The 9,902-nt window shown below is 46.5% G+C and overlaps 1 protein-coding gene across 1 annotated transcript; it reads right to left on the minus strand.

Moving 5' to 3' along the window:
* Positions 1-247: 247 nt before the first annotated feature.
* On the minus strand, positions 248-9,479 carry LOC135396575 (uncharacterized). Its single transcript, XM_064627621.1, has 21 exons — positions 8,369-9,479; positions 8,208-8,288; positions 4,637-4,829; positions 3,038-4,002; positions 2,778-2,844; positions 2,503-2,671; positions 2,321-2,447; positions 2,162-2,257; positions 2,028-2,100; positions 1,893-1,966; positions 1,759-1,831; positions 1,625-1,697; positions 1,490-1,563; positions 1,356-1,428; positions 1,222-1,294; positions 1,088-1,160; positions 954-1,026; positions 820-892; positions 686-758; positions 552-624; positions 248-358 (listed from the first exon to the last, which is right to left on the minus strand). Exons 4-7 carry the CDS (start codon positions 3,509-3,511, stop codon positions 2,327-2,329), a joined length of 831 nt encoding a protein of 276 aa, XP_064483691.1. The 5' UTR covers positions 3,512-4,002; positions 4,637-4,829; positions 8,208-8,288; positions 8,369-9,479; the 3' UTR covers positions 248-358; positions 552-624; positions 686-758; positions 820-892; positions 954-1,026; positions 1,088-1,160; positions 1,222-1,294; positions 1,356-1,428; positions 1,490-1,563; positions 1,625-1,697; positions 1,759-1,831; positions 1,893-1,966; positions 2,028-2,100; positions 2,162-2,257; positions 2,321-2,326.
* Positions 9,480-9,902: the final 423 nt, after the last annotated feature.

Here is a 9,902-nt window from a genome sequence, read left to right on the forward strand (position 1 = left end):
TTGCAAGCTGTAGTAAATATGGTGCAATGCATGCTCTGTGTCACGTACTATGAATCGTGCCGAAGCGTCATCTTGAACATACGTAGTCTGCATGTGGTCATGTTAATGCATGCTGCAAGCGAGCTCGAATTAGCTAAGTGTAATACCAGAGACGTGGAGACATGTCTCTGTGCAATGTAAGTAATGAAGCAGACAGACCTACTGTATTAAATATTTATTGAGTGCAATGATGATTATGTATGTTTTCTGGAAGCCCTGGAAAGTCTGGATGTGAGATGCGCTTGCGTTCCATTAGCACAGCATAAGAGTGGCCATGTGCCCTATGTTCGCCCAGTCGCTGATGGAACAGTTGAAAAAACTGGAAGAGAAGCAGCATGTATGCGTCATGATCCCTCGAGCAGGACAAGAGAGGCACGCACCTTGAAAAAACGCAGCATAAGAGTGGCCATGTGCCCTATGTTCGCCCAGTCGCTGATGGAACAGTGGAAAAAACGAAGAGAAGCAGCATGTACGCGTCATGATCCCTCGGGCAGGACAAGAGAGGCACGTACCTTCAAAAAACGCAGCATAAGAGTGGCCATGTGCCCTATGTTCGCCCAGTCGCTGATGGAACAGTGGGAAAAACTGGAAGAGAAGCAGCATGTACGCGTCATGATCCCTCGGGCAGGACAAGAGAGGCACGTACCTTCAAAAAACGCAGCATAAGAGTGGCCATGTGCCCTATGTTCGCCCAGTCGCTGATGGAACAGTGGAAAAAACTGGAAGAGAAGCAGCATGTACGCGTCATGATCCCTCGGGCAGGACAAGAGAGGCACATACCTTCAAAAAACGCAGCATAAGAGTGGCCATGTGCCCTACGTTCGCCCAGTCGCTGATGGAACAGTGGAAAAAACTGGAAGAGAAGCAGCATGTACGCGTCATGATCCCTCGGGCAGGACAAGAGAGGCACGTACCTTCAAAAAACGCAGCATAAGAGTGGCCATGTGCCCTATGTTCGCCCAGTCGCTGATGGAACAGTGGAAAAAACTGGAAGAGAAGCAGCATGTACGCGTCATGATCCCTCGGGCAGGACAAGAGAGGCACGTACCTTCAAAAAACGCAGCATAAGAGTGGCCATTTGCCCTATGTTCGCCCAGTCGCTGATGGAACAGTGGAAAAAACTGGAAGAGAAGCAGCATGTACGCGTCATGATCCCTCGGGCAGGACAAGAGAGGCACGTACCTTCAAAAAACGCAGCATAAGTGTGGCCATGTGCCCTATGTTCGCCCAGTCGCTGATGGAACAGTGGAAAAAACTGGAAGAGAAGCAGCATGTACGCGTCATGATCCCTCGGGCAGGACAAGAGAGGCACGTACCTTCAAAAAACGCAGCATAAGAGTGGCCATGTGCCCTATGTTCGCCCAGTCGCTGATGGAACAGTGGAAAAAACTGGAAGAGAAGCAGCATGTACGCGTCATGATCCCTCGGGCAGGACAAGAGAGGCACGTACCTTCAAAAAACGCAGCATAAGAGTGGCCATGTGCCCTATGTTCGCCCAGTCGCTGATGGAAAAGGTGGAAAAAACTGGAAGAGAAGCAGCATGTATGCGTCATGATCCCTCGGGCAGGACAAGAGAGGCACGTACCTTCAAAAAACGCAGCATAAGAGTGGCCATGTGCCCTATGTTCGCCCAGTCGCTGATGGAACAGTGGAAAAAACTGGAAGAGAAGCAGCATGTACGCGTCATGATCCCTCGGGCAGGACAAGAGAGGCACGTACCTTCAAAAAACGCAGCATAAGAGTGGCCATGTGCCCTATGTTCGCCCAGTCGCTGATGGAACAGTTGAAAAAACTGGAAGAGAAGCAGCATGTATGCGTCATGATCCCTCGGGCAGGACAAGAGGGGCACGTACCTTCAAAAAACGCAGCATAAGAGTGGCCATGTGCCCTATGTTCGCCCAGTCGCTGATGGAAAAGGTGGAAAAAACTGGAAGAGAAGCAGCATGTATGCGTCATGATCCCTCGGGCAGGACAAGAGAGGCACGTACCTTCAAAAAACGCAGCATAAGAGTGGCCATGTGCCCTATGTTCGCCCAGTCGCTGATGGAACAGTGGAAAAAACTGGAAGAGAAGCAGCATGTACACCTCATGATCCCTCGGGCAGGACAAGAGAGGCACGTACCGTGAAAAAACGCAGCAGAGTGGCTGTGACATTAGGTCAAATCAGCAATGCAACAGTCTTATGCAGTTGCTTGGAAAACTGTATAAACTGTATAAACTGAAAAAAAATAGTACTGTTTGCAAAGAGACTGGAGGAAAACAAATAAGATGCTCATCTTACCAAGTGTTAAACATGCCACTCAAAGTGCGACAGCTTGTCGACGAGTCGCAGCACCTTTTTATTGACAGGCGTGCGCTGCCTCTTCTCTGCTCTTGAACCCCGGTCAGGGTTTATCCCGAGAAATGTCCTGCGAGGACATGAAGAGCTATACAAAAACAGCATGCATGGCTGACAATGTGCACCTCTGCAGGAACTCCAGCAATGCTTGACTTTCTTGGGCATATACAAGATTCAGCACATAGTGGAGAGCAAACCAGACGCTGATTGCCGTGATAAAGTCATCGATGAGGTCTGTGACAACAATCTTGTCTACACTCAACATGAATGAGGACGGGCACCATGCAGAATCACCTGTTATATAATAATCACCAACGGCAAAAATTGAAAGACACGAGCAGGTCCGATGGTACCGGACTATCAATTCACATGCATGTACCAGAAAGCTCTGAAACCTCACCAATAACAATAATTCTTGGGCTTGCTGGAAGGTCAGACTGCTCCACATCACGGGCAGTACAAGGATCCTGTAATGTATTGGGAAAATATATATTATATTCGTTGATTTCTCAACGTATGGTACAAGCATGTGGTACGAATGTGAATGAAATGGTACATGTCCTCATCACTTATGGCAACAAGGTAGTAATAGGTAACAGTATGTCAGCGAGGAAGCAGGTGTCATATCTGTCATTAGCATGTGACATATATACCACTTACGCCACGAACAATGAAGACGGCACCTTCATTTTCCTCTAAGTAGTGTAACAGGAGAAGGGTCACTGCGACTGCCTGGTTTTGCAGTTCTGTGCCTGGCGCATCTTCCAGCTCCGCCAGGATTTGCGTGGCAGCATGACTTTTCTCGCACTGTTGTGCAAATTTCAAAATGCTCAGTCCCTTTTCCTTGAATGACACTGGGAGCACATCCTCGACGTGTATGCCAACAAGCTCGTGAAAGTGGATGAACATGCCGTCGGGCGTGAAGAGGTACGGCCATTCCGACAGGAGTTCGGGGGTCTTGATTTTCGAATCGATCATTTTCCGTTGCAGCAAGTATGTCGCCTTCATCTCCGCTTTGATGTCATCTTTTTGACCAGTGTTCGTCACATACCAATGTTTTAGCGTTTCTTTTTTTTCTTCCAAGCACTCCTCATCAATGTTTTCAGTGGTAGAATCCTTGAAGCAACCGTACATGCGGGCCTTCTTTCGTCCACTCTTCGTCAGATCCGCCGTCTCACCAGAGCAACGGTTCTTAAAGCGTACACAGTTTTCGGTCCTAAAGACCAGCTGATTAAGAAGCGAATCGTGACCCGTCCCAACAACCGTGCCTTCAAAGGCATCTTGAAATTATGCTGGATACTGGCCCACAATTCGTCTTGCAATAATTTCGTAGTGTTTCTTGAGTGGGCGCTCACACATGGTTCTGGCTTGGTCAACTACCAGACGGACCATTTCACGACGCAGCCTGCTAGACGGGCGCTCCTTTTGCTTCACTGCGGATATTAGTTGTGGTGGCATGCTTTCCCAACAAACTTGGAAGTTTACTGGCCAGTTGGGGTCCACGTTCGAAGCTTTGCTTTCACACTGATGTTGTTGGGTGTCCGGCACTGAGGGGACTTGCAAAGGAGATGTGCAAGACGGTGTCGTGCTAAAAGAGGAACCTGACTCAGGAACAGAGCCATCACCTGTAGATATATTTACAACACGTATGTATGAGAAACAGCCAATTCCACTGGTCCCACTAAGGGAATACAAACAGAAAGGTTAATAAACTATCACGGCTACAGCATCCCTAGTCAACACAAAATATTGCAACACTGTTGCGGTAATACTGTGCAGTGCAGTGTTGAAAGCATGTTGCCAACTGAATGAAATTAAAAATGGCAGTGATCGAAAAAGGAATGTATCTGTTAGTTTCATGTTCCGCCTCTGAATATCGTTTTGGTTGGTTAGTTCTGAATGAAATGTTGTCATGTCACGTCTGGATGCTGACACAGGGTTACATATACTGCGTTGAGAGAGCATCGCAGCAATGTTGACAAAGGAGTGTTTTACACATCACATTGAGGAAACACTGCGAACACATCGACAGTGCGGATGGACAGTTGCAATAATTTTACCATAAAATTTGTACAGTGTGGGCGGTGTTGCACCACTGTAACATAACACTGGCGGTCATTTGCATTGCAGCAACATCATTTTGTTGCGCATACAATACTGCTGCAGTATTATTGCAACAAATTTTGTGGACTGGGTTCTGTAGCAGTCACCTCAAAAACTGCCTAAAATAAGAAACAAAAGCAAATGCTAAGTATTCACCTCTCTTTACTGTGGAGAGGAATCTCCTAATCTGTATTGGTTTCAGCACCCCACGAAGGTCTGGCTCTTCTAAGAACCTCAAATCTTCCCCTGTTTGAACACCGATTTCTTTTAATTTTGCAAGAACTGTGGAGACTTCCTGATCCGAAAGTGCTGGCAGGGCAGTAGAGACCTCGAGCTCAACAATGTCCATCTGCATAAGGTACAAAATTGTGCAATTATGAAAATTAGCAATTCCAGCAAATTGAAGCTCAATCTTTGAAAAGAGGACTTAGCAATGCAAATTGGCAATCGTAGGTCGAAATAAAGCCGCACGGTTACTTTAACACAAGATTCACATTTTACCAATGGCAGAAATAATATTGAACGTGCGACATATGCAGCTTAGGTTCACAAATACAATTTCCATTAAACAAGCACGTGAAGAGACGTAGAAGGATTCTCACATCAAAATAAATCCGGGTATCTTATAAGGGCCTTCCTGACACGATGTCTTCCAGGGCAAAATCAAAACAAAATATTAACGCTGAGTACAAAGAGCTTGATCACAAGTAGCCTTCCAATTCCCTGCGCCTCATCCAAACTCCCTTTAACAGGCACTTCAAGCGTTGAATAACTACTCATTAGCCACAAAATTACTAAATAGGAATGAAGTGTTTCTGCGATATGTATCGCTTCCCACGGACGACATATGAAGGCAGCGGATAGAAATCAATGAGATTGTTCACATTCACACAGCAGTACTGTGAACATTCCTCAAGTGTGTAGAATGCCCAAATGACTCTGAAAGTTTCCAGCATGGCACTTCAAAACAAGGAAGACTTCAGTACCACAAAGAACGACAAAGATGCTTCTTCCAAAAGCCAAATGGTCGTCATTGGTGACTGCAACAAACAAGCCTTCAGTATACGTTGTGCCCTTGTAAGTCACCTGACTGGTAACAGTACTGTTCTGTTCATCGATGCCGCATGACTTAATGGATGATTGGATACCGGCACAGTATGCTGAAGTCTGTATTGGCATCACGGCTTTAGTGGAGATGTCGGGCTCAAAGAATCCGTCTGAGAGGAGGTGCGCTTGGAGCATTTGGTGCCTTTGCACAAGTGTCTTACACAAGCTTTTGAAGTTCTTCAACTTACGGACACAGTGCTTGAAATAAGAATGCTTACTCTCAAAGCGCATCGTCCACAAGTTGATGAGTGGCCCAAACTGAATCATGAGGCGAGGGTAATGAAGTAGGTAATGGTGCTTTGGCAGCAGTGGTGACGACTTGAAAAGTTCTTTCCTGTCACACAAGTACTCCTCAATTAGAACCTGGAGGCATGCTACTGTACTATTGTTTAGGCATGGTGAGCAGACAATATCTACAATCTTCCTCAAGGTCAATAATAGACACCATACAGGGTCTTCAAAATCCTGCACATAGTGGCCGATACAAAGAGGCAGCAGTCTAAGTAGGGTCCAGGTTGATGCAGCTGTTCCTGCAATCTTCTTTGCGTGTTCGGCTACTTCGTATGGTTTACTGCTTGAATCTGAAGCCATGTACTTGAAATTCGCAAGTTCATAGTTCAGTTTCGGGTAAGAAAACCACTTGCGGACCCTCACAAAATGTCTGATGTAGAGGGCCAGGTCACAGGCGACTATGCCTTCAAACAGGTCATGTCCTAAGCAAGGGGGAAGTCCTGGTTGGCAAACATGGAAGAATTCCAACTGATTAAAACAGCTGTTTGTCTTTACACCCTGTACAATTGTGTTGCTGCTCTCAGCATTGGTAACAGCAGCTTCGTAGCTCTCCGTAGTACGCAGAACTCCAAGCTCTTCTGGATGCACCACGAAGTGAGCATGCTCAATATCACAGAAACGACAAAAATGTAATGATCTGCTGAAGCTTTCCACAAATCCTCCAATGCTGTGCTGTCCCAGGTTATCTCCAATGATACAGAAGATGCTGCCTTTGAAGCATTCGTTCCCAATGGTGATGCCATTATGTTCTAAGTCCTTGAGGTCGGCTATTAGTTTTGCAAATACTTTGTCTGCGCCAAAGTTCTTAATGAGACTTTCCCTGTAGAGTAGAGTTAGTTGCAGGTGATCGCGTGTGGAACGGAGATGCTTGAGAAAGTTAGCCAAGGTAAAATACACTCCGACGATCTTGTGTTTTTTCTTCGCTGGTCCGAGAGGATTAACCACCTCAAACGCATCTTGGTATAACATAATCTCAATTTGGCGTGACCCACTTGCAGTGTGAAAAAATGGGTGTTCTTTGTGCAACGATCCATCTGTTATATCTAAGAGCTTGTCTCCGTCACCTGCCTGAACTGGTTGCCTGACGGCATCAAGAACAGCTGGAGTAGAAAGCAGATGAAGAAGGGTTTCTTTTATGGGGATGTACTCTGCAAAGCATTGCTTGTTGTTACTGTCACGGCCAATCAAAACGGACATCCCTTCAACTGGCGAGAACTTTTCCTTCAAGTATAAAGTGCGAGTGTGTGTAGTGGCAAGTCTCGTCGCATGTAATTCACCGAATACATCGCCACCCTGCATTGCTTCCAGGAGAGAACGTCCTTCGAGTGCGTGCGCATCATTCCGTAGGTTCTCCTCGAGATGAGCAGAAATGCAGGACAAGTTCAAGTGATGGACAGTTTTCAGTTCGTCTACAATGCACTGTATTGTTGAAGCGGGAACAAGCAACTTGGCCTGCAGCCTCAAGTAGAATCGAGCGAGGCTCTGCTCCACACTCTCTCTGATGTTTGTAACTCCTCTTGATGGATTCTCGTCACTTGCGTTAATGTTCTTACTTGCACTCGTTAACCCTTCTTCGATGTGTTCCATCACGTCTCGGTTGCTGGGGCCTGGGGCATCATTGACAGCTGCATCCTCAGAGGTGGGATTATGAGTTGCTTGCATAGGGGCATGGCTTCTACTGATGTGGGCAGAAAACGAGGAGACAACACGAAACCTCTTTTGACAGTTATGATATGGGCACTCGATTTCTACACCATCATGAATATGCAAGTGCGACACAATCTGTGCAGCTGTCTCAAACGAGCGAGAACACGGGGGTACATGACAGAGGTTGCTAGTGTCCGATTGCAAATCAAGTCGTGGCTGCCGACCAGAACTACTTCTGTGACACCTTAAGATGTGGCACCTTAAAGATAGATACGTCACAGTTTCATACGAGCATGAGCCGTGGCAGCATGGTATTCTCGTCGTCTGATGAGCCTCATTATGATGCTGAACGTAACTGGCAACAGATCGAGAGACACATGAGCAATGCCGACACGGAAACATTGCTAATGCACGGGGTTATCAATCCACCAAAGCGAGATGAAAATAACTGTTGCATCCCAAGATCAGTAACGAAACGTGTAGTCACAATGGAAGCACGAGTACGGAGAAGCAAGCAACGGGACCACAACAAACGCACAACAGAAACTAATTACAAACGACAGTAGGCACTGTGACAAGGAGTAATATCCCCATAAAACGAATCTTGCTCGTAATTTACAGCCTGAAGTGCACTAATTTCGGGATAATCATTAAGCCCCTCGTCAGAAAGAATGATTTTTACCTTCCTGTTCGCGGCGTCTCATTCACGTCCTCTCCGGCGTCTTCTGTTACGCCCGTCGCCCTCGTTGGTTTTGTACTGCAACTAGAAACATGCCTCGTCCATGTCCACACTACTTCGTTTCTCGATCTCTTTCGCGTACAAAAGATGTCAAGAAGCCTTACCGCAAATTATTGTGACTTTACTCGTGTCGGTTCTCCACAATGCCAACATGGCGGTGACGGCGATTTGCAGTATTTTGAACTCGGCCGGACCGCGCTTCGGAATGGCCGCGTGGTGGCGCCCTATCATTCGTTGTTTTACGCTGATTCAGCCGTATTTGCAGTTACGGTGGTATACCGTCAGGATAAACAGGCAGACACCAGTGGAAACGGCCGTATTTTTTTACAGTGTATCCAGGGCTCTGTTTAAAAGGGCTATGAAACGATTTTTTCTCATTCGTTTTCATCAGAAAGAAAACATTTTTCTGGGTCTAGAAGAAAAATTTTACATTCGTCATGCAAGGAGTATTCTCGGGAGCGACTTTAAACCCAGCCGCGAAGCGGGTACAGCTGGCGCCGCGTCGTACAGCTGCCGCGCGGAGAAACATCGAGCAACTTAACGGAACCACGGCCGGGTATGAGACACGTCATCGTGACGTGTCGTGGTCTTGCCGGAGCGTGCGCAGTAGGGTCCTGCGTATGCGTTCATCGGGAGCGGAAATCTCCATGGCGCCAGCTTGCGCGCGATGGTCGCGTCGTCTGGTGTTCGCAGATATGCCGAGACGATGTTGTATGGTTGGTTGCCCTAGTTCACATCAATATTCGCGGGGCAACCGATGTCATATGCTTCCCAGTGACGAGACGGGCAGCTTTTGACGGCGCGAAGCAATCGAATCGCCGGAATGGAAAGACGGCACGGTGCCATCGACTGCTCGTGTTTGTAGCGAACATTTACATGCTTGCGATTACGAAGGGGACGCTGACACTCTTCAACGTGCTGGATAGCGAGCTCATTGTCGTTTGAAACAAGGTGTAGTGCTACCACGATACCTGTCCGCAGCGGGGAAAGAATGTCCACCTAAACGGCGCAGAAGTGTGAGTACTTTTCGTTATTGGGGATAACAAGCCAATCTCTCTGTACGTGTGGCCCAAATGCTATCACAGATTTCACGATTCTGTAAATGGGTTAATTCTCATCTACGCGACTTGGAACCCTACTACACACAAGAGAGAGTGAGTAAAAACAATAGAAGACAAAATACGAGTTACCGAACCTAGTAACTCAGGTGGTGCACTGTTGATAAAAATAGACTATGCTTAGCAGTATCTTAGAAACCATACTCTTACAGAATATTTATGTAATATATTGAATATATGTATCCATTACTTTCTCTTCACTCATCTTTCATGTTTACAGGTAACTTTCTCAACGGAGCCTGAAACCCATGGGCTGGAACAGCATCATCACTGCAACCCACTATTCAGACCAGATAAATGCTGTGCAGCCTCCTTCCTGATTTCTCTTTGCAGTATTGTCTTGCCTACCACTCAGGCTCTGTATATTGTTCACAAGTTTGTTGGTTTGATTTTGTTTTCAGTTTACTTTATCACGTGCACAAATATGATATAGAGGAGGACATTACCTTTGTGGCACCTGAATAAGCTAGGTTGCTTTTAAGAGGTGCAGACATTTGTTCCTTATCTTGTAATAATTACT

The sequence above is a fragment of the Ornithodoros turicata genome, chromosome 6 (genome assembly GCF_037126465.1).
Source record: "Ornithodoros turicata isolate Travis chromosome 6, ASM3712646v1, whole genome shotgun sequence".
NCBI classification, from domain to species: domain Eukaryota; kingdom Metazoa; phylum Arthropoda; class Arachnida; order Ixodida; family Argasidae; genus Ornithodoros; species Ornithodoros turicata.

Bases quoted from the DNA above. Each gene is read 5' to 3' on its own strand.
- LOC135396575 (XM_064627621.1), bottom strand. From the start codon at position 3,511: ATGTACGGTTGCTTCAAGGATTCTACCACTGAAAACATTGATGAGGAG. The intron at 2,845-3,037 runs GTAAGTGGTATA...AATACATTACAG, and splicing joins CCGTCTTCATTGTTCGTGGC to GATCCTTGTACTGCCCGTGA. The intron at 2,448-2,502 runs GTGCACATTGTC...ATGTCCTCGCAG, and splicing joins TTGCTGGAGTTCCTGCAGAG to GACATTTCTCGGGATAAACC.